Raw genomic sequence first — 24,798 nt, 5'->3', positions numbered from 1 at the left:
TATACAATTTCAATCATCTAGAACCTAAAATACGCACTTAAAAGAGTAGATCTTTTTGATCTTTCATAACAATGGGCTTCATACAACAAATCTCACCTGCACAAATGTTTTCACTCATTTCCTTTTAATGTGAGAACAGATTTCTGTTCAGAGTTAAATATTCCCCCTTCCAGGGTTTACAAGCCAGACCCTGCCTGAGAAACAGAAAGTGAAAGTGACTAGCCAATTTTCACTGCTGAAGAGCGAAGCCGAGCGAGCCCTCTGCACGCGGTGGCAAAGTAAGACCGAGAACTTCACAACGGGAGGCAGCGCTGCAGGGACAGTTAGCCTCATTAGATAAGGATGCGTCAGGGCTAAAGCACGGAGGAAAATTCACACATGCTCCTCTCTGCTCACCTCCAGACAGTAATCCTTTAGCGGGTGGAACGCTGTGAAAAAGAAATGCTCCTGGATGCGCTGCCAGTTCTTCTTCGCGCTCCTAAGGGTTAAAAACACATCTGAGGAACAGAAGTAGTGAATCTACTCTGCTAAGAGTGAAAACCAGTTAGGTCTTTTAAACAGGCACTGTGGAATTTAGAATGTGCAGAAAATCTGTGAATTTCGCCCCAAGATTTGTACACCTCTATCTTCAAGATTGAGTATCTTTTAACAGCTGATCCTAAATGCGACATTTTGAAATAAAAACTGAAAAACAGACAAAGAAATTAAATACCTCTCTCCCAGTCCTACAACAACAATTCAACAAGAATGAAAACCAGGTCTCCACTCCCTCAAAGAGATGGTGGTCAGTGACTGGAAAATCATGTAACAACAGCTACCCCAGGAACACCTCACATGCCCCGGGAGAAAGAATCCTAAAAGGGAACTGTGTGAGCAAGCTAGGCTGGGAGTCTTACATCTCCCTCTGGCCACAGAGGCTTTTAAAGTTTTTTTCCACGAGAGAAAATCATTACATAGGTCACTTTTTCTACTCTGAAGATTCATGACATGCAGCCAAATAGTAGCAGTGTTCATAAGTCAAACAGAAGTAATACAAAGGTTTAAATTCTTAACTTTAACAAGCACACACACAATACAACAAAAAACCAAAAATCTGACAAGGCTGAAAAGGCAAAAGAGGTAGGAAAAAAATTATAAAACATGGCCATCAGAAGGTTTTGGGTTAAATTCATGATCAACAGCCCCCAAGCTAAAGCCAGAATTTCAAGATGACTTCTCCACTCCCACCAATGTACCTTCTTCACCCCTGAGTTCCTGTCCCTCCTGTCACTGGGGACCAGGCCTCAACATCAGTGGTGTAACAAACAGGAGACCTGAGATGAGAGATCAGCCCCCTCCTTACACAGCTGGTGTCTTTGCCCCTTGGCTTTCCAAAGCCTCTTCAAAGGATAACACCCCAACACGTGTCCAAGCTCCTGTCCCCTGGGTTCTGCTCTGCACTGTGCGCCCCTCCCAACTCCATCCACTGCAGCAGTGTCGTATCTGTTTAATATCAATCATCTGAGTAGGATTCTGTTTGGGGAACCGAGTTCTCTTAGAAAAGAAAAAGGAAAAGCTCCCAGCTTTGACGGGGACACTGGAGGGGTGACGAGCACATGGCTTTAAAGTCAGATCGTCCTGCTTCTCAGTGGTTCTTTGACAGTAGAGGATGCTAGCATTCAGCTGCACTGACGGGAAACATTTCAAGATAAAGATCAAGAGTTTAAAAAGGCAAAAAAAGTCAATGATGGAGCTGATAGCACTTAGAACTGTAATTAAACTGCACATCAAATAGCAAGCAGCTTAAATGCTCCCTGACCCAGGCTCCGCATACCACAGCCTGTGATGTGCTTACGAGAAGCTGCTGCGGCTGGGCACCACCGACGCTTCTCCACACGCTCCGCTGGACCGGGCACCCCCGACACCTCCCCACACGCTCCGCTGGACCGGGCACCCCCGACACCTCCCCACATGCTCTGCTGGACCGGGCACCCCCAACTCCTTGGCCAGGCATCCCCGATGCCTCCCCACATGCTCTGCTGGACCGGGCACCCCCGACACCTCCCCACACGCTCTGCTGGACCAGGGGAAAGGCCAAGGCCTGCTTACCCTGCTCCGGGCATGTTTTCCACTTGGCTCAGACTGGATTCAATAACAGAAGTTAAAGCCTCAAGTTCTTCAACACGTAATCCCTTACACATGCTCCAGATTTTCTTCAGAGCGACTAACGCGTACAGTCGAATGCTAAAATTGTGATTGAAGCACCACTGCAGCACGACAATAAGGGCTTGCTTCAGAATTAGTTTCTGAAAAGAAAGAATCATTCTTCATATGTAAACCAGGACCATCTGACCCTCTCCTGTAGGACCAAACACAATCCTTCACTGGTTTTGCATCATCATTCTCAGACAGGTTAAAGATACACTGCCAGGGCCCTTTCCTCAAGAAGGAAAGTATCCTCCCGGCCCCTGAGTTCTTATTTATGATGCTGCCACACGTTTCCCCCATACACCAGTACCGAGGTCAACCTGAACAAAGCACTTTCATGCTAACTGTAATATAACCTGTATTTAAAGTCTCCATCACTTATTACCTTACCATGGGCTGAAAAAGTTAGAAATATTCTTCAAGAGCTCTACTTCAGGTGAACTTGAAACTACTTCTAAGGCAAGCTATCCCATCAAAGTGCTGTTTTGCCTGGTCTTTGGTCTGAACCACTCTGTTTTCCCTAATGGTGACTTTGGACCCACATAACATTGATTGGTGGCAGGAAAATTAAGAAGTGGGAAGAAGAACAGTAAGATAACTTAAACTTCGCTGTAGTCTTTTTTAGTGAATTCACAGATTTTCCCATCTTCACAGCCTAAAGATTTTTATGTAATAATAGTCCCTAATCTGTAAACCACACAGTTCAACAGATACTGAATGGCAAAGGAAGTGAAATAATGTGGAAGCCAGATGGAGTCAAACATTTGATAAAGTACCAGGAGCTACCTTAATGTTCCTACCAAATGGCTCACCGGAAAATGCTCCTGGCCGCACCAGGCTAACAGCCCGGCAACAGTGCAGCTTTTTGTCTATCTTATTTCCCTCCAGACTGTAAGCACATCTCTTCCCTGCACATATCTAAAGCAGAAGGATAACACACGACGGTATCTGATGCTAGAGTTTCTTACTCTTACCAGAAGGTGTTAGCACAAATTTTCACATGACTGCCATCTGGCTGCCAGACACTGTAACACACCCTTGATTTTAAGATATTACCATGGTTTTTCAGGTTAAAATGCGTTGGAGGGAGAGGTCTGGCTTAGGATTGATGAAAAAAGGTTAACAACGAACTTGACTGTTGCTGTGTTTAAAGATAACACTTTGAAAGAGTCTAGGAAACCTACTCCCAGACTATTTTTACCTCACTTTCAAACCTATACAACATTTATTTCAGACAGTGGACTGCAGAACAACAGGGGTCTGAACTCTGCAGGTCCACTTACACGTGGCTTTTTTCACTAAATGCTGACTGCAGTGCTACCTGGTCAGCAGTTGGCTGAATCTGCAGATACAGGTGAGTAACCTTGTATTACGGTGACTGTAAAGCTGTATGTGGATTTGCCCCTGGGCAGAGGGTCAGTGCCCCTAATTCCCGTGCAGACTGAGGGTCAACTGTATTTTCTCCCAGAGTTTACAACATTGCAGTGCATTCTCTGCAGATTCAATAATATAGAATCTTGCTCTAAATCTTAGTTCAGTTGCTCAGTCATGTCCGACTCTTTGGGACCCCATAGACTGCAGCACGCCAGGCTTCCCTATCCATCACCAACTCCTAGAGCTTACTTAAACTCCTGTCCATCGAGTCAGTGATACCATCCAACCATCTCATCCTCTGTCATCCCCTTCTCCTCCCACGTTCAATCTTTCAAGCATCAGGGTCTTTTCCAGTGAGTCAGTTTGTCACATCAGGTGGCCAAAGTATTGGAGTTTCAGCTTCAGCATCAATCGTTCCAGTGACTATTCAGGACTGATCTCCTTTAGGATGGACTGGTTGGATCTCCTTGCAGTCCAAGGGACTCTCAAGAGTCTTCTCCAACACCACAGTTCAAAAGTATCAATTCTTTGGTGCTCAGCTTTCTTTATAGTCCAACTCTCACATCCATATTTGACTACTGGAAAAGCCATAGATTTGACTAAGACGGACCTTTGTTGGCAAAGTAGTGTCTCTGCTTTTTAACGTGCTATCTAGATTGGTCATAGCTTTTCTTCCAAGGAGCAAGAGTCATCTCTCACTGTTTGCATCGTTTCCCCATTTATTTGCCATGAAGTGATGGGACCGTATGCCATGATCTTAAGTTTTCTGAACACTGAGTTTTAAGCCAACTTTAAATTTTACTGGCAGGCTTCCCTGAGTTCTTCACAGTTGCCACAGTGATGAACCAGAATTAGCTAGGATCTCTACTTATCTAGGGAAGATGCTCTAAACCTGAGAAAGATGGAAGAGCTGGCCTCACACTTTGAATAATGACAGCATTTCATATAAACCTTCAAGAACACAATGGCTTGTAAATACTCTAACCATAAGTTTCTTTGTACAAACATGTGTTAAATAACTCCACTGGCTAAAGAACAGTTACATATAATGAGGGAAGTCTTATTTAAGTAAGTTTACATAAATGCTTATATAAAATTAAGAATCCCACCATCACATGGGCTGAGGTAGACCTCAGTGTGTGTGTGCATGTGGGCAACACCTTACTACGCCTCTGTGTCAAAGTGCATCTGCCACTGGTGGGAGGGCGGAAGCAAAGAAGCTGCAAAACACACAGGGAATGAGCCACATGAAAAAAGTCCACACAGATATACAAATTCCATTTTCATGGACAAGCCTGAGCTCTTCTTATAAACAATTTATACTCACCTTTTCCAGAATATTTTCAGTAATGATGTCCAAATGTGACAAAACTGATAAAAACGTACAAATGCTTGTTTTAAGGTTTTCTTCACCCTGAAAATATATCAGATACACCAAACTGTCATTCACGGCTGCAGTGAGCCCACGTCCCTCAAGGCACCAGGCTGGATGCCATGGGGTTGGTGATGAGAGGCCAGCTCTTCTCTGATGTAGCCATAGCTTAGAGGCGGAACAGACGGACACAAGCAAATACAGGACGGGGATAACCTAGAGCCAAATGCCCACAGGCGCAACCCTCAGCAGACACAGGGGCACTAGATACTCAACTGAGGACTAAGCAAGGGTGGAGGTGAGGGTTAGCTCACTGCAGAGTCGGAAGGGCGGGTGTGGCATGGGACGCAGGAAGGAAAGGGAACAAGTGCAAATGAAGAAGACACTCAAAGGCTCAGGCAGACAGAAGGCAAAGGTCCCCAAGTGGAGGGGGAGCAGCAAAGGTTAAACATGGGACTGTGCAGGTGCTTTAAAAAGTCACGAGGAAAAACTGCTTGTAGAAGTATTAAACCGGAATTTGGAAACCTTCTCGGTAAGTGATTTGGAATTACACATTATTTTAGTAATTAAAAAACTGACAAACGCCAGGTAGACTGGAGACTATAGACACTAGAGTTCAGAAACTGCTCCAAGAGGAACATCTGATGATTAATCCCTTTATGTAACGCGTAGTTACTGAATGTTTTGCATGGACCAGTAACTGTTGCAGAAAGAGGGGAAAACAAAAATAGGTAAGATTCTTGCCTACATGGAGATGGAGGAAAGATAAAATCCAATCAAACAATAAATTAAAATTCCCATTATAACAAGAACTATTTCTGAGCTACAAAAACCCACACTAAGGAGATACAAACTACTCAGGAAGATAGCTTCCTTTAAGAAAAGACCAAGGCACACGTGAACTTCAATCTGGAAAACTCCGCTGTGCAGGCAAAGATGATGAAGAAGCCCATTTTAGGCCAGAGCACAGTACAAACAGCCTGGTGATGAGCAGGGTACTCAGTCACCTGGGGGTCCCCAGGGAAACAAGCTTCCCCACACTCATGCCCTAACCCAGACCCGTCCCCGGTTGGGGGCTTGGTCGCGCATCTGCTCTGGGCTAATGAGTCATGAGAAAGCAGGATGTGATCAGAGGCTGGGAAGCATGAGAACACCTAGACGCGTTCTCCTGAAATGCTCATTCTTGGAACCTTGTGCACCAGAGAGAGGCCTGGCCTCCCAGCTGGAGACGCGTTGAGACAGGGGTGCCTGGCACCTCGGCTGGCCCCACAGCTGCAGCCGAAGTGAAAACACATGGGGGAGGAGGCCTTTGCAGCCCCCAGCCCAGCAGACACCACATGCAGAATCACCCCGCCTGGCATAACCAGGAAAAACAGCAGAGAGGTGATTACAGAAGAGGAATGGCAGCTCACATCCTTACCAACAAGGGATGAGAAATCATTTGGTTAAGGAGAGACTGTGTACAGAAGGGAGACTCATCGTTCTTATATCAAAGATCAAACAAAGACACTGCGTGGTAAATAAAAATATAGAAGGCACCTATTCTCCCTCAATTTTTAACAACAGAAGCCTTTTCCATCTTTGTTTGTTGGAATACAAAAGCTCTCAAATAAAAATTATGCTTTACTCAAGATAAATGCCAGAGCTTTCTGTCTCCTAAATTAATTTAAATCCTGCAAACACAATTTAGGATGTCAGTATATTAGGGGCAGGGCAACAGAAAAAAATCTATAAAGTGAAACAATCTCCCAAAATAGCCCAAATCTTTTTTTCATTAAAAAAACATGAAAACAGTTCCTCTACTTACATAAGAAAAGCAGTTCCAGAACTTTGGAAGAAATTGAGGGAATTTATGAAGAATCAGTATAATAATCCATTCTATAAAATATTTTATGGATGCCTGATTATTGATGAAGCCAGCCTGGAAAATCTTGTCAATAATTTTATTCAAGAAATCCTGAGAAAAATAAAGTTGACAAATTAGACTGTTATCATTATTAATTTTAAAATTTGAGCTATAATTAACATATAACAAGGTGAAGGTTTATAGAATGTTGATGCAATGCGTTTATTTACCGCAGTATGACCATCAACTCCGCAGCATTAGCTAATGCCTCTATCATGTCACATAATAATTTCTTTTTTTGTGATGGGAACAATTCAAATCTAGTCTCTTATCAACTTGGAAATGGCTATTAATTTTTTTTTGGCCATGCTGCATGGGTTGCGGGTTCTCAGTTCCCTGAACAAGGATTAAATCCAGGCCACAGCAATGAAAATCTGAAGTCCTAACCACTGTGACTGGCTATTAATTTTAATTAAGAAAGAGTCACTATTTAAAAAAAAAAAAAAAACAGCTCAAAGTTTTATTGTGGCATAAATATATGTTAAAATGTTATAATAAAATACTAATGGAAAAATATATTAAATGAGACCATTTAAATCAGTTTCCAATTTACTTCCATGACACCTAACTGTCTTAATAATCTATTAAAAAACTTCTGAATAACTTTAAGAACTGAAATACACATTTTAAGCAGATTACTTTCTCAGTTTTAAAGAAGCATATAACAGCTTCCATATGAAAACATTATGCTTAAAGGTACAAATATAATTAATGTTATACCTGATCAAATTTGGGGAAAAGTACAAGCAGAATCTGCCATATTCGGTTTTTCACTCTGTGCTGCTGAGAGTTCACATAGTATCGAGTTCTTGATTTGGACACCAATTCATCCTGGGAGGGAAGGAGGGAGGGGTCAGTGTTAAAATACCTACTGAATTTTTGAGTAATGAAAACAAAATCAACGACAACTTCGAGTTTAAAAGGTATAAACTGGGCATAGAAGCCTATTATTTGAAAGGTAGAAGGATAAAAAAGACGCTTTCTTATGACACTTTTGTTTTATGACATTTTTTAAAGTTTCCTTTCAAAACAATGAATTTACCTGCTTTTGTTTTTTTAAACTTATCTTCTTTTAAAATTAGAAAAGGAACCATACACCTGTGCTTAATATGAAAAGTACTTGGAAATATACTTCTCTTTCCTTGTGCCCAGTTAATGGAGATGTGGGGTCACGTGGGTGAGAAGAGACTGGGATGCTAGCCACATACTGAAAGTATTAGCTGCTTAGTCGTGTCCGACTCTTTGCGACCCCATGGACTGTAGCCCCCCAGGCTCTTCTGTCCATGGGCTTCTCCAGGCCCCTTGACTACGTACGTCTGGAATAATGGGACCTGCAGTTTGACACAAACAGCCCTAAGACAGGAGTAAACGAACAGGGCAATGACAACACCAGACACAGGGGAACAGCAGTACAAGCCCTTCTGCGTCATCGGCGCTCTCTCCTGCTTTAATGGTCCGTGTTGTCTGGACACAAATGCTAGGGTTACCTCTGTTATGTTACTGCCAGTGCTTTAGGTAAGTTAAGATACTCTAAGGTAAAATAAAGCATATTCACTTTATCCAATAGCTTGATTGCAAGATCTTCCATGAACAACTTATGAGACATATTTGAGCCATCTAATAAACACAGGAATTTGACAGCACAAACTCTCACATAATGGTCTTCTCTTTTGGTACTAAAAAATATAAAATGATAGATGATGTTAATACATCTTCAAAAAAAAGACATGTAAGATGTTAGTTTTGAAATATCAAAACTTTAAGTAGCTTCATATTTAATGACAATTTAGGATAAACGTTTAGGATAAATTTAAATTTAGGGTAGACAGTGGAAGATAAACAAAATACATCAACAGGAGCGCCTGTACAAAAAGTCTGAAAGAACCCAAATTTACCCAGACTTCTGGTAAAACAATGCCCACACTGATACTGGGCCAATAACATCTTATCTGTGGACAAAAGAGAACACAGCTCACGACACGGCTCCTGGAGGACCAGAGACGCCTCCTGCCCAGAGGCCAGAACACACGTCAGCACCTCAATGCACATGGGCATCATGCTGCTCTCACTGCGCACGGTGAATGCACGTCTCTAAGTGACGGGCCAACTCAGGAAGCACTGTGTGTGCTGAGCATCCCCGCATTTTCAGTATCCAGATGTAGAAAGATAAATTCACTCAAGCTGTTAGTATTTCCAAGTTCATTAAAACTGTTATAATGTGAACAAATGTTATTTTAAACTAATTACGTCTGTCTAGTAGAAATCAAAATATTTTGGATCCATCAACTGAAAAATTTTACTTATTGTTATACGAAACCAGCCAAGAAAACAAAAAATTAATTAAGACAATGAGCAATGACAAATGTATATATTTAATGAGTGGCAGATGGTTTAAAACATAGGTGTGACTCTGAGAATAATTAACGCATTTGATAACTAGACACAATTATCATTTATTGTCCTAAACTCTAAACTCATGACAATACTATTTATAAATACCTACACACACAAAGTTTTGAAAATTATGTGAGAAAATAAAAACTTTTTAAAAACTTCAATGATTTCAGCAGTTAGATCATAGGTTTATCCCAGACATCAAAACTTTAGAGTCTATTCCAACTAATTTTATTTTTGTGTGAGCAGAGGGACTGTTAAATAGTGATTTTTAACCAAAAAAGAATAAACTTGTGCTCCGATGATCACTCCTTCACCCAGAAAAAGAAGAGGAATAGGGACTGTATGCTTCCCATAGTTATTTCCTTATTTATGCTGGACTTCTGCACAAATTTTTAAGTTTATCAAATTTTAGTAAACAGTGACAGATCTGAAGAAAATATATTAGCAAAGGAATATAATTTCTAACAACTGCGAAGGCTCATGCAATATCTTACACAGACTATCTCTCATGTGTCATATTTTGAATATTCCATTTATATCAAGATGTGGAAGACCCATCACACTTACTTTTCAATAACAACATTTGCTGCGCACTCATGTCCAAGATTTTCTATGAACGTCTGTACATCCTGAATAAGCCTTTCCATAAAAAAACATGCAACAAAGAACAAGTTTTAGAGGAAAAAAATTAAAGTCCCAAATAAAAAGTTAAATAATAGTTTTCTAATTGAAAGTCTTAATATAAAGGCACAATTCTACCCAAATAGACACTTAATATAAAAAATTATGAGAGGCTGCAATAATGGCATCTTTTACCTTTGATCACGCCGAAACACTGTTCCAAATATACATGCCTCAAGGACAAGTTCACTGTAATTTTTAGCAATTGATAAAGACACATTTGAAGCAGAAACTACCCAAGATCTGCAGCAATAACTTATCAGTATATTGAAGACTCCAGTTTTTATAGCAGACATTTCAATTATCCTGTACATAATCTGGAATGAAATACAATAGTTATTTTATCATTTGACCAATTAAGTTTTTTCTTTTTAATCTGTGCTGCCAAAACTTGTTACTTGAATGGCTTCAAATGATAGTTTTAACATAACCATAAATAGTCTAAAAAATTAAAAACTCTTTTATCATTTGAAAGATGAAAACCAATTACAGAATGCTAACTTTTCATTTCTTAATACTAAAAATAAATGAAATGTTATTGATACTGATTTCACCCAGAACTTTCCCAGAGCAACAACTGTCCAAAGTGAATAGAATGAAAGGCAGAAAAAACAGCTCACCCTTGACATGTTCAGTTTTCTTCGCACTTGCCAGAGGCTTCCCTTCCCCCAAAGCAAAAGCAGCCACCGTCTCTAAGTGTGTACCGTGTGGCAGGAAAGGACAGAAGCGGCACAGTGACGGCAGGGCAATATACAGGCTTATTTTCCATCGTCCCCTTTGGATTGGGAGCGTACGTGCATCCCAGGCATGATGCAGTCCCCTCCCGTGCATCAGTGATTGTAAACACAAATGGCTCCAGAAACCAGAAAGACCTTTCAATAAGGTTATATTCAAAGAAATATTTCTTTGCACAAGAAAAGCAGTGGCGCAGATGCACTGACAAACGGCACCTGAATTTGCCCTCAGGGTCCAGAAGAAATCAAGCCGTGGTTGGAGTGAAGCAGCAGAAAGGGCGTGCCCACCTGCAGGAGTCAAGCACGAGGCAACGCCCAGCCGCTGCTCTCACACGGAAATGACCAGAGCTGGCCAATCATGCAATTTTCCAAGAGAAGAAGAAATAGAGATTTTTGTGCAAATTTCCCAATTCTTAAAAGCTGGAAACTATTTAAAAATTTTTAACTTGATTAGAGAAACCAAATTATTTGGAAGGCAGATATGGTTCATGGGCTACCATTTTGCACCTACGCCTTTACATCTAACAGATTTTCTTGTTCTTGCTTATGACACTAAAGAAGGTTCAAAATGTTTACTGACTGAATGAAAAAATAACAACAAACTAATATGGAGTTACAAATACAACTCTCCTCTTCCTCATGTGCTACAAGCCACACAAACTAAAATGAAAACAAAAAAGTTCCCTCTTTTCTCTAAAGTAATTAGATTCATAGAAACTGAAAGTAGAATGGTGGCTTGCCAGGGGCGTGAGGGAGGGATGGGTGGTGGTGGGGAGGGATGTTTAATGGGGACAGAGATTCAGTTCCACAAGATTAAAAAGTTCTCGGGATGTGTCATAGCTATGTAAATAAAGTTAACAAGACTGGAAAACAGTATACCTAAAAATGGTTAAAATGCTAAATCTTATGTACATTTTCATCTCAATTTTTAAAAAGTTACCTCTTTTATTTTGAAATATGCCTGGCCCTTGATTTTCGCAGCAATGGTAAGAACTTTGGGATCAAAAACAAACTGAACAAAAGCTTTAAAATTAGACCAGAATATCAGCTGAGTGTTGCTTAGAGAGGCTATGATTTTCCAGGCCATGTCAAAAGACTCCATGCAGAGTGGTTCAGAGGTGGTCAGAAGCTGGTAGGGGAAAATAAAAAGAAAGAAACACATGATTATCACAATGTCAGAAACTGATGTCTGTTCCTATGGTTATTCTTCAATTTATGTCTCACTATATCTTACCTTGGGCACCAAAATTCTCATACAACGGAACACAGGTAAGACTTGCTCAGAAGGAAGAAGCGTGAGGGCTTCCAGTGCAGACTGCAAAGTCCTCACTGCCATGGCAACAGCAGGCAGAGTGGGCTCCAGAACTTCACCCTCTGAGGCTGGTGTGAGGGTGTGACATTTTCTCAGCAAGAAAGAGAGGCAGACCCACTGATCATGAATATATTGTGCAACTATTTTCCCCCATCCTTGGGAAGATGATGACTCTTCAAAAAAACTGAGACAAAAAAGTCAAGTCACAAACCCCATCCTTCCTTAGATCTGTTTCAGCTTCTTTTGCATGTCGTAGTACACTATCCTTACAAGGGGAGAAATTAAACAGTCATTATTAAATTATTCTGTCTACCAAAAAACAAGGAAACCGCAGAAAACTCAATTTCCTAACTACTCTGAAAGCAGGTGTTTTCACTCTAAATGATTCACTGAAAACTAAACGCAGAAAAGTTAATGGGTTTCCAGTAATAGAGATGAATAATGTGATAATATATTATCATCCGAATGAAGCCTGTTCTCAAAGCTTAAATAATTCTTTAAGTAAGGGTGTGCGACCACTAATTACCTCAATGACTGAGACAAAAGTGGATTTTTAAACATTAGCAAAAAGAAGCCTTTTGTGTACATGCTGCTCTCCAAGGGGTAAACACACCTGCTCTCTTCCTCCGTGTGGGGCTTCTGCAGAGTCTGATTGAGCTGGAGTGATGAGATGAACGTTTCTGGGGGACCCACATCCAGAGAGTCCAGCTGTAGCTCTGGCTTCTGGCTGATGACCTCACACACCATGGCCAAGGCAGCCATGCTAACAGCTCTCTGAATCTGTCTACCCAGTGTGGGCTCCTGGGGAGGAAATGGGACAACCTTTTGTAACCAGTACGGACATGAGTTCCAGTCTGTGGGAATCTCATGCCCACCTTTTCTGCTTCGTGCCTGCTGCTGAATATCAGAGGAAAGAAAAGGAAATCCAAAATACGTAACTTGGTTGTACCATTTCTGTACAAATTGGTGGTGAACAAACTTAAAGTGGTAATAAAAATTCAGCAGTGTGTGAACCAAGAACTTCCAGATATACCAGCTGGATTTAGAAAAGGCAGAGGGTCAAGAGATCAAATGACCAACATCTGCTGGGTTATAGAAAAAACAAGGGAATTCCAGAAAAACATCTACTTCTGCTTCATTGACTACGCAAAAGCCTTTGACTGTGTGGATCACATCTGTGGAAAATTCTTCAAGAGACAGGAATACCAGACCACCTTTCCTGTCTCCTGAGAAACCTGTATGCAGGACAAGAAGCAACAATTAGAACTGGATGTGGAACAACAGACTGGCTCAAAATTGGAAAAGGAGTACCTCAAGGCTGTATATTGTCATCCTGTTTATTTAACTTATATGCAGAGTACATCATTCAAAACGCCAGGCTGGATGATTCACAAGCTGGAATCAAGACTGCAGGGAGAAATATCAACAACCTCAGATGTGCAGCTGATACCACTTCAACGGCAGAAAGTGAAGAGGAACTAAAGAGATTCTAGGAAAAGGTGAAAGAGGAGGGTGAAAAAGTTGGCTTAAAACCCAACATTCAAAAACTGAAAATCATGACATCCAGTGCCACCACTTCATGGCAAATAGATGGGAAAAAAGTGGCAACAATGACAGATTTTATTTTCTTGGGCTCCAAAATCACTGCAGACAGTGACTGCAGCCACAAAATGTAGACACTTGCTCTTTGGAAGGAAAGCTATGACAAACCTAGACAGCAAATTAAAAAGCAGAGACACCACTTTGCTGACAAAGATCCACACAATCAAAGCTATGATTTTTCCAGTAGGCATGTATGGATGTGAGGGTTGGATCATAAAGAAGGCTGAGTGCCCAAGAACTGATGCTTTTGAACTATGGTGCCGGAGAAGACTCTTGAGAGTCCCTTGGACAGCAAGATCAAATCAGTCTAAAGGAAATCAACCCTGAATATTCACTGGAAGGACAGATGCTGAAGCTGAAGCTCCAATACTTTGATCACCTGATGCGAAGAGCTGACTCACTGGAAAAGACCCTGATGCTCAGAAAGACTGAAGGCAAGAGGAGAAGGGGGTGACAGGATGAGATGGCTGGATGACATCACTGACTCAAAGGACATGAGTTTGAGCAAAGTCAGGGAGATGGTGAAGGACAGGGAAGCTCGGTGTGCTGCAGTTAATAGGTCGCAAAGAGTCAGACACGACTTAGTGACTGAACAACAACAAAAAAAATTCAGCAATTCAAACCAAAAGACAACTTGGATACAACTTCCTATGAGTGAGTCTTATTTCAACTGTTTGGTTGAAGGAGAATTAAAAGTAAAAGGTGGGGGGACTTCCCTGGATGTCCAGCAGTTAAGATTCTGCACTCCCACTGTAAGGGGCACAGGTTTGATCCCTGGTCATGGAACTAAGAACCTGCATGCCACATGGCACCACCAAAAAAAAAAAAAAAAAAAAAGAAAGAGAGAGGGAGAGACATCCATTCATTTAAAAAGGAAAAAAAAAGGCTCCTTGCACATACATACACAATTCCTTCAGTCAGCTGTATTCTGCTTTTGGCAAGGTGAGGCAGCACAGCAGTTACTAATAAGAGCTGGATTCATGAACCACACAGCAGAGGTCTGAACCCTGACTGGGCACTTACCACCAGCTGACTGTGGACACACACCACACCTTGGTTCACTCTGCTGTACAATGGCGACAGTAACAGAATCTACTTCACAGAACTGGTGTGAAAATTAAATAAATCGGTTATTTCACATAAAGCACTTGGAACTCTACATGAAGGAGCACAAAGGAAGGAGACCAAGATAGCCTGGCTTTGTACATACAGAGAGAAAATCAATCTCTAACCTGGAGTGCAGGCAAGAAGCTGGACAGGGGAAACAGCTTCTTTGAGAGATTAAAGCTGTTCTCCCCAATACTATCCATGACTAACACCTCTACAGAAAGGAACCCTCTAGTACTTATTCCATCCCACACCTAACCCTGCCACCCCCAAAGTAAACTGAGTATCTTTATAGATCAATTTTACTCAGCAACACCACCAATACAGGAAATAAAATTCAGGGTTACTTTTGAGTCGCATAATATGGTCCCTATTAACCTTCATGTAATTCAGTGAATCACTAAAGAAAGCAAGCCAATCTTTAAAAATCACTGAGGTCTGGTTCACAGTTCTGGTCCACATTCAGAATTCACAATGTCCCTTCATTACACTAATACGCAGTGGACAGGATACTGAAGGATTAATCAGTCCTCCTTACAAGTTTCTTCTAGGACACTTCTTGAAAACTACTTCAAAAATTAGATTATTAAAGGAATCAAGGAGCTATTTTAATTAGCAGCCCAGACTAGATTATGATTCAGCTCAGCTTTAAAAAACCCTTACCATGTGTTAATTGCAAAGAGCTAACATTTACTGAGGACTTTCCATGTGCCAGGTACTGTTCTAAAGGTTTACCATTAATGAGCTAGCTTTAATTTTCACATCAACCCTATAACCCTCATTTTGTGGGTGTAGTAAATGAAGCACAGAGAGGCTAAGTAAGTTCCCCAAGGTCACACAGCTAGTAAGGATAAAGCCAGGATTCATAACCAGGAAGTCTAATTCTAAAGCCTGTGCTCATAACCACTACATCTTATTATATCATGTTAAGAAATGCCTCTAGGTACTAAAATCTAATGGAGAAGACATATACACATAAATTGTTCCAAAAGCAAGTAAAATGGAAATAAGTACAAAAATGAAGGCATAAAAAGTAATAGATAAATGAAGGAAAGAATGAGACATCAATCCAAGGCCTTTAAGAGAAAATGTAATATGAGCTGGGACATTAAGGATGGACCAGCTACTACTGGCAAGTGTATGTTGAAGGGACGGCATTCTCAGTGGAAGGAGCAAACACAAGTGGAGGCCTAGATGAGGCAGGATGCGCTTGTGATCCGGGAAGCCCCGTGTGGTGGCCTAGCAGGAATGCAGCACAGGTGTCCTGTGGGAAGGAGGGGGAAAGGGATGCAGACTAGGCTAGAAAGTGAGGCAGAAGGCTAGGTACGGAGGCTCCAGACACCACACTGGTGAGTTTGGACACCTTAACGTGTCCCTGACTGGTACCTGGGCAAAAGACCTAGTGAAAACCCACCTTCTGTATCTAAATGATTTTAAGACTCAAGTCACCATATCTTTGCTATATACCTATTATATACAATACAATGTTACATATTATGACAAGGAGTCTCAGTCTTCATCAAAGATTATGAACAAAGGATATTATTTTCAAAATTAAATTTTGGCAGATGCTTTTTGTATATCAAAAAATTGTCTAACAGTCAAGTATGTATTCCATGCATGCCTTATTCAACATAACTATAAGCCTTGAAGCAAAGAGGAATACCTGTCCATGGTCCATCTCCTGAAGATGCCGAACAGACGCATTCTTCAGAGGAGAAATAACTCTCCAAATAGGGTTGCCTCTTTTCCACCCAACATTCAAGTGGAGATTTATAAGCTCAGTTAACACCATCAGGTACAAATGGCAACGATCCAGATCTGGAACCTAAGACACATAATAAAACACTTAACAAGCAGGGTCCAAGATTTTCACAAAACCAGGAGAGTTCAGACAGGAAATAAATTAGTTTGTCTAAAAGTACTGAAAGATGGCACTGAGAGGGGAGAGATCATCTCCTCCGAGAAGCCTTCCATCAGCTCCCCAGGCAGAGCTGAGCACACCCTCCTCCGTGCTTAGACAGTGACACTGCGTTCAGAGTTACAGCACACGTCATGACTCATTCAGCAGGGAGCTGGCTCCCCAGCTGGATTATGAGCGTCCTGGAAGGCACACTGGCCACCCGCTCCAGTACTCTTGCCTGGAGAACCCCATGGACAGAGGAGTCTGGCGGGCTACAGTCCGTACAGTCGCGCAGAGCTAGGCATGACTGAAGAGACTTGGCACGGACGGCAGGAACTATGCCTCCCAGGCTGTGTGTGTGCTAAGTCGCTCAGTCGTGTCTGGCCCTCTGTGACCCCATGGACTGTAGCCCACCAGGCCCCTTGGTCCACGGGATTTTCCTGGCAAGGATACTAGAGTGGGTTGCCATTTCCTACTCCAGGGGATCTTCCCAACCCAGGGAGCGAACCCACACCTTTTACGTCTCCTGCATTGGCAGGCAGGTTCTTCACCACTGGTGCCACCTGGGAATCCCCACACACATAAACAGCCTGGGAGGCACAGCTCTGCCCTCCATGCCAACACAGCATAAATAATCACAGTAACAACCATAGCAACTGCCACTTCCTTTGCTTCAGTCACTTGTAACACTCCACTCTTACAAGGAATGGTCACTGCCCCACTAGCCCAAGAAGATGACTAAGTTCAGAGAGGTTAAACAACTTACCCAGCGTCTCAGAGCTAGTAAGCAGGGCAACAGAATTAAACGCAGGTCTTCTAAACTCCTACACATAGGCAGACTGGGTTCAGTCTAGCTCTGTGACCTATGACAAGAGACCTAATCTCTTTGGGCCTCAGATTCCTTATTTGTAAAATCGGGAGGCTGTATCTCTCCATCACAAGGTTTTGGTAAGAATTAAGTGAGAGAAAGCATGCTGAAGATATGGGCCCTGAGAGGTGGCCTTGGTTATTATTACAGTGCCAAGTACTCTACCCTCAGGCTTCTGCGGCACACAGGAAACACAGAATTCGTTCAGTTTATCAGTGTTCACTGAGCAACCACTAGATGCCAGGCACTTTGCCAAGCGCTAGGACACAATGCAGAGAGAAGGGACAAGATTGAGCACAGGGGTGAGAGGGATGGATAAAGGTACCAGGGAGGATTCCCAAGTCTTAGGCTGAAAGAAACCTGTTGGATCACACACATCCACTGAGAAGCGGACCTAGGGGCGTGGGGTAGGGTGGATAACCTCCTACAGGAATGACAGGAGGTTCCATTTCAAACACTCTATGTGTGGAAAGTCCAGCTCAAGTTATCAAACAGCAGTTGGCTGAACGGCATTCAGCCAGGACAGTCAGAGGTGGAGATGGATGTGAGGGTGCCTGGCGTAACTGAACTTGGGTGTGCAAATGAGGTCACCTACACAGGAGGAAATGAGAAAAGAAGGGACCCAAATCAAGCCTGAAAAACCGACTTTCACAGCTACACATCAGAGAATGGACATGTGCGGGAGAGCCTGTTGTTAAATACTGACTATCACGCTGCTGAGAGGAAGGAAAGTGGGGAAGAGATTTTTATTAAACTATAATAAGTTATCAAACAAATGCACTTAATTGGGAATTCTAATTCCAAATGTATTACATAGTGGATTTATATAATAATTTAAAGTTATTTTGGAAATGAGTTCACTTTTTAAAATCTGAAAGACAAAATCACAATAACTTTCCCCTTTTTAAAGCTATTTTTAGCTTCAGATGCCAAACAAACAAAAATATTATTTCTATCCCTCCTTGGGGACGAGGAGTTCACTATACCTTTGTGTATGTCTGAAAACTTCTATAATAAAATGGAAAAGTAATACTGATAACAATAAAGTGATAGGGGAACAAAATATGAAAAGTTACTTCTTTATTAAATGTCTTCTTGGAAATTTAGGTGTACCAAAACTACTGTTAACAACTGTTGAATAAGAAAAATGCTAAAGATAAACACACTTCCCTCCAGAGGGGTTTGTTCCTTGCATTATCAAAATATCTCAGGTTTTTTGGTATAAAACTTGCCTTTTTGTATTTTCACAACTGCTTATCAGCTATCAAACAAATGTCCTTAATTGGATGTTCTAATAAAAGTTGTTAAAATAAGTGTGCTTTCTCACCCTATTGACAATGTAATAGAGAATGTCAAACCCTCCCAAATTAAGAATTACAGGCATTTCTATAAAATTAATATTTTCAAAATATTCCCGAAAAAAGGAGAAAACTTTGTAACTTTTTTTTCCAGATGTCCTAGAAAGAACAATTATGCAGTGAGGACAGACAGAGCGGATACCTATCTTCATAGAGCATCCTCTTCACCTCAGACTGGTTGTCCCGACTCTAACTTCATCTGAGGATCACATACAGACATAAAAATACATGTGTCCTGACAGCCAGTCCCATCCCGAACCTGCCAAGTCAGAATCTCTGGGTCCTGGGGCCAAATACGCATTGACTATGCTAAGTACTTCAAATATGTTATACCATTTGATACTCTCTAAATTCTAGGAAGCAGATATCTTATCTCCACTTCGCAGATGAGGAAACTGAGGCTCAGAAAAGCTACATAGCTTTCCTGGAATCAGTTACACTGATTGAATTGGAACTAGGAGACTCTAAAGCTTCAATTTTTTCTGCCCTCCAAGGTCACTTTTCAAGAAAATATCGTATTAACTTTTCCTTTTAACTTAATACAGTGCCTGCCAGTCAGTAATCACTCAAAATACTGACTGAAGTTACTCAAGTAAATACTTACAGTACTTAGTTCATTCATAGTAAGTCGTCTGAGAATAAATTCAGAAATGCTCTCTGTAGTAGACATGATAAAGTTCTGAAGAAGAGTAAATACCTCATCTGTATGGAGAAAAAAAAAGCACGCAACTAAAATTATAGAAATAAGTATATCATATATTCTAGCAAAAGTTCAACTCTGTTAGGTGTATGTGTGAATCACTTACCAAAAATGAATTCTGATAACATAACAGTAGGGATTATCTACAATTAATCTTAAAAATCATTGAAGAGTTGCAGTTCTGGATAAGATGCAGCAAAAGCACATTGCCCTCTCTCACTGAATTCAGCTACAAAGCTGGGACAGGATATCTGAAACAGTCACGTGAAGACTCTCAAAAGTCAAAAGCAGCAGATGGATTTAGCAAGTAATAACCATGAACAGTGGTGAGTTTGCTTTCGTCCTGCTGTAGACTGGACCCCTCGAAGGAGGAGCAGTCAGGAAGGTGGGCAGCAGACTGGGCCCCCACTATCTGGTCAGGAAATTAAAAAGGAGAAACTCAGAGAACTAGACAGCAAGTAGTTCGGAGATTCCGAAGAGGGACGTGATCAGGAAAATAGCCCCAGCAAGTGGTGTATGGAGGGTGGTTAGGCTCACCCCTGAACTGCTGGCCCTGGATATGATGCTACTCAGAAGGTCAAACATGTTTAGCACTGAACAGACAACCGCACAGGTGCCAGCCTGGCCGCTGGATGCAGCAGTCGGGGCACAGGTCAAGACAGCACTGCAAAAGACTTGAAAACAAAACTGACAGTGAATCAACACCCACAGAAGCTGGAGCAACAGAAATTGAAGCCTAAACCAAGCCAGGCTGGCTGACCGCCACACAAACGTATCAACACTGTTCACAGATCTAAACAAGATCCAGAGTCTCAAAACACAATATTCAAAAGATCTAGGATACAATCCAAAATAACTGGGTAGATAAAATATGAGAAAATTCCTACCTCATATGGGAAAAGAATCTACAAATGACAACACCAAGATGACAGTGATGTTAGAATAATCTGACAAAGACTTTAAAGCAGCTATTAAAACATGCCTGAAGAGCCAACATTTACTCTTGAAATAAATGAAAAACAGAAAGTCTCACCAAAGAAACAGAAGACTTACACAAAAACCAAATAGAAATTTATAATTGAAAGTACAATAACTGAAAATTTTAAAACTCACTGGATGGGATCAATAACAGAAAAGAAATGTAAGGGAAAATAATCAGTGACCTTGAAAACAGATCAGTAAAATATGCAAATTGGGGAATGCCCTGGTGGTCCAGTGATTAAGACTCCACACTTCTACGGCAGGGGACACAGTTTCAGTCCCTGGTCAGGGAACTAAAATCCTGCATGGCATGTGCAGCATGGCCAGGTTTTTTGTTTTTTTTTTTAAAAAAAAAAAAAAAAGGATGTGAATGATTACAGAGTTCTAATGAGAAACCGTGGAGGTAGGAAACAAATGGAACATTTTTAAATTGCTGAAGAAAAGACCTAGCAAACCAGAATTTCATTTCAACAAAAATATTCTTCAGAAAACAAAATAAAAACATATTCAGATGAAGGGAAATTAAGAGAATTCACTGCCAACAAACTTGCCTCCAAAGACATATTAAAAGACATTTTTCAAACAAAAGGTATACAGTGCCACAGGAAAACATGGAATGTCAAGGATGAAAGAGCAAAAAAAAAATTTCAATATCTGGGTAAATACAAGAGACTATTCCCTTGAGTCTTTAAAATGTGTTTGATGGTTATGAGCAAAAAACACAACATTGTCTGGTACCGTTTTTAACAAACATAGATATAAGACAACTATAATAAATGAGGGAGAGGAGATTAAGGGACCTATAAAGTAGTAACATTTCTATATGAATTTCAAGTTGGTAAAATGTTAATTCTAAGCTGATTGTAAAAAAGTATGCACATCACAATCCCTATAGCAATCACACAAAAAACTTTGGATATTTAGTAAAAAAACACAAAAGATAATTAAAATGGAAGACAAAACAATATTCAGACTACTCAAAAGAAGCCAGAAGAGGGGAAAGAAAGAAATGAAAAACAGGAAAATAAACAGAATACAAAAAGTGACAGCTCTAAAATCAAATATGTAAATAATTACATTAAATGCAAATAGTTTAGACCAAATAAAAGACACAGACTGTCAGAAGAGACAAAATATCATGCTCCAACTATATGCTGTCTATAAGACATTCACTTTAAACATAATGCTCATTAAATAGGCTTAAAGTACAAAGCCAGAAAAAAAAGTACTATGCAAATTCTAATTAAAAGAAAGTACAAGTGGTTATACTACTATCAGACAAAGTAGGCTTCAGAGTGAAGTAAATAATCAGGGATAAAAAGGGACATTACATAATGATAAAAGAGTCAACTCCCGAGAAAAAGCACAACCTACCTAACAACCTTCAAAATACATAAAGCAAAGCTGCCAGTAGTAAAAGTAGAAAGAGACAAATCCAAAATTATAGTTGGAGTTCAACATCCCTAAATTCCAAGAATATAAAACTAAAAAACAACACAAAACTCTTGGATATAACTGACATTTATAGAACACCACACCCAATAATAGCAGAATATACATTCTTTACAAGTGTACATGGAACACAGGCCAAAATAAACCATACCCTAACAAATTAACAATTTTTAAAAGCTGAAATTGTACAAAGTATGCTCTCTCAACTAGAAGAGGATTAAAACAAAAAGCAATAACAGAAAGATAACAGGAAAATCTCCAAATACATTTCTAAATAATTCATGGGTAAAAGAGAAAGTCTGAAAAAAAAAAAGAAAAGAAAATTCTGAACTAAAGATACAACATACCAAAATTTGTGGGATGCAAATAATACAAAACTAAAGAAAACTCACAGCATTTGATGTCATTTTAAAAAAGAAGATCTAAAATCATAACCTAAGCTTCTGCCTTAACTTCAGCAAAAGGCAAAACAAACCAAAAGCAAGCAGAAAGATGCAAACAACAGAAATGAATGAAATTGAAAAGAGAAAAATCAACAGAGAAAAATCAATGAAACCAAAAGCTGCTTCTTTGAAAAGGTCAATACTAGCCAGTCTTAAAGAGAAGAAAGAGAGGATCACCACTACTACTGTCAGGAGTTAAAAATGAATCACTTCAGATCCCAGATCCTAAAGAAATTTAAAGGATAAACCATGAAAAACCATAGAAATGAAACTGTCCTCATTAACAAATGATATCACTGTCTACAAAAAAATTCCAAGGATCTTAAAAAAAAAAACAACTACTTCAACTAATAAGTACACTTCATCAAGGTTACGGGATATAGGTCAACACACAAAAATTAATCACATTTCTGTATACTAGCGAAGCACAATTCAAAACCGAAAAATTAAAAAATTTATCATTTACAATAATCTTTGCCCCAAAGATATGTTACATAACTCTAACAAAACCTGCATAGGATATAGATGCTGAAGACTTAAAAAAAAAAACTCTGATGAAAGAAATAAAAGACAGCTTAAATAAACTGGGAGACAAACCGTATTCATGAATTATAAGCCTCAATAAAGAAAGCAATTCTCAAAAAAACTGATCTTTACATTCAATTCGGTTCCAGTCAATTCCAGTAGGATTTTTTTTTTTTTTTTGGTAAATACAGACGAGCTGATGATAAAGTTTATATTGAAAGGCAAAGGCACCAGAAGAGCTCAAAATACTTTTGACAAAAAAGCATAAACTTGAGAGAATCACACTACCTGCTTAAAGACTTGTTGTAAATCGACAGTAACCAGAATAGTGCATCATGGTCAAGGGACAGAAACACAGATCAATAAACAGCCCAGAGACAGACCCACGGAGACATGGCCAGCTGCTTTTAAACAACTCTATTGTGCTATAAATGGCATATTTTGCCATTCACCCACTAAGTGTACACTTCAATGGTGTTCAGTACAGTCAGAGACACGTACAACCGTCACCAGTCAATATCAGAACATTTTCGTCACCAGAGAGAGAAAAGCCCAATCCCTGGAGCCACCTCACCCTCTCCCCTGACCTAAGCAGTCACTGAGCTACTTCCTGTCTCTCTAGGTTTTCCTATCCTGAATGCTTCAGGCAAATGGAATCATGTGTTACACGGTATTTTGCAATTGGCTGCTCTCACTTAATACTTTCAAGATCCGTGTGTCAGCACTTCTGTGCCCCTTTCTACAGTCGTGCATCGCTCATCTATTCATGCATCCGTCTATTTTGGGTTGTTTCCACCACAGCCAATTGATTTTTGACAATTCAACAGAGAAAAGGAGATCTCATCAACAAGGGGTCCTGGAGCAACTGGAAACTCACAGGCAGAAAGCAAACCTCCACCTCACCTCCCGCCTTAGCAAATCACCTCTGCTTACATCCTAGATCTGAGAGCTAAAAAACCATAGAACAGGGGCTTCCCTGGTGCCTCAGTGGTAAAGAAGCTGTCTCCTGCAGGAGACAGGGCCTGATCCCCAGTCTGGGAAGATCCCACATGCCAAGCCTGTATACCACAACTATGAGTCTGTGCCCTAGAGCTTGTGCTCAACAAGAAGCTCGCGCACTGCAATTGGAGAGTAGCCCCTACTTGCTGCAACTAGAGAAAAGGCCCATGTAGCAATGAAGACCATGCACAGTCAGAAAGAAATAAATAAAATCAGATAATACATAAACTGGACTTCATCAAAAGAAAAACTTCTGTTTACAAAAGATCCTGTTAAGAGAGTGAAAAAGAGAAGCGCCAGATTTGGGAAAAATATTTTTAAATCACATATTCAACAGAAGACTTGTCTCTATTAATAGAATATGTAACAAACTCTCATTATTATATATAATATTATGAAAACAACTCAATTTAAAAATAGGCAAAAGATTTAAATAGGTATTTAACAAAATGCTGCAACTATCACTTTCAGATAAATTTTTTAAAAGATTACACACTGCATTAAAAATCACAGTATTAATTTTAAACATTCATGTTACCTATTATAAAGACAGCCCTATTACGGCCTCTGAAGTATCTCATGGATGAGTCACTTGCCAGTTTAAGCAGCCACCAGCAAACAGCTGCGAATTAAAGCTTTTTATGAACCAAGAAAATGACTGATGAATATGGTAAGAACAGAAAACAACTCTCTTCTATAACCTCTGCCTTTTATTTCTCAACTCATATCTCAAACTTATAGCATAAAAAATATTTACTTTTCACAGATTCATTCAAACCCATTAGATTGAAAAAAGGTTAATTTGAGATTACAAGGGAAGGTTTAGGGTTAGGGCTTGAAGAATAGAGAACAAAGTGACACGAAGAAGTTGATGCTATTCATGTTTCCAGTGTCGTC

The 24,798-nt window shown here is 40.3% G+C and overlaps 1 protein-coding gene across 6 annotated transcripts in view; it reads right to left on the bottom strand.

Moving 5' to 3' along the window:
• Window positions 1–24,798, bottom strand: part of TARBP1 (TAR (HIV-1) RNA binding protein 1) — a 62,130-nt gene that overhangs the window by 9,365 nt on the left and 27,967 nt on the right. For 3 of the 6 annotated variants that reach the window (XM_043925737.1, XM_043925736.1, XM_043925735.1), the window contains exons 13-25: window positions 19,406–19,503; window positions 16,339–16,500; window positions 12,577–12,764; window positions 11,886–12,147; window positions 11,592–11,780; window positions 10,053–10,234; window positions 9,804–9,875; window positions 8,395–8,515; window positions 7,560–7,670; window positions 6,741–6,890; window positions 4,889–4,975; window positions 2,089–2,285; window positions 397–478 (exon numbers count right to left, since the gene is read on the bottom strand). In XM_043925737.1, coding sequence (XP_043781672.1) covers window positions 397–478; window positions 2,089–2,285; window positions 4,889–4,975; window positions 6,741–6,890; window positions 7,560–7,670; window positions 8,395–8,515; window positions 9,804–9,875; window positions 10,053–10,234; window positions 11,592–11,780; window positions 11,886–12,147; window positions 12,577–12,764; window positions 16,339–16,500; window positions 19,406–19,503 — 1,901 coding nt within the window. The other 3 variants (XR_006345351.1, XR_006345352.1, XR_006345353.1) reach the window with 2 other exon arrangements.

The sequence above is a fragment of the Cervus elaphus genome, chromosome 15 (genome assembly GCF_910594005.1).
Source record: "Cervus elaphus chromosome 15, mCerEla1.1, whole genome shotgun sequence".
NCBI classification, from domain to species: Eukaryota; Metazoa; Chordata; class Mammalia; order Artiodactyla; family Cervidae; genus Cervus; species Cervus elaphus.
The sequence above is the reverse complement of the archived record's forward strand: the minus strand, read 5'-3'. Positions and strand labels throughout refer to the sequence as shown.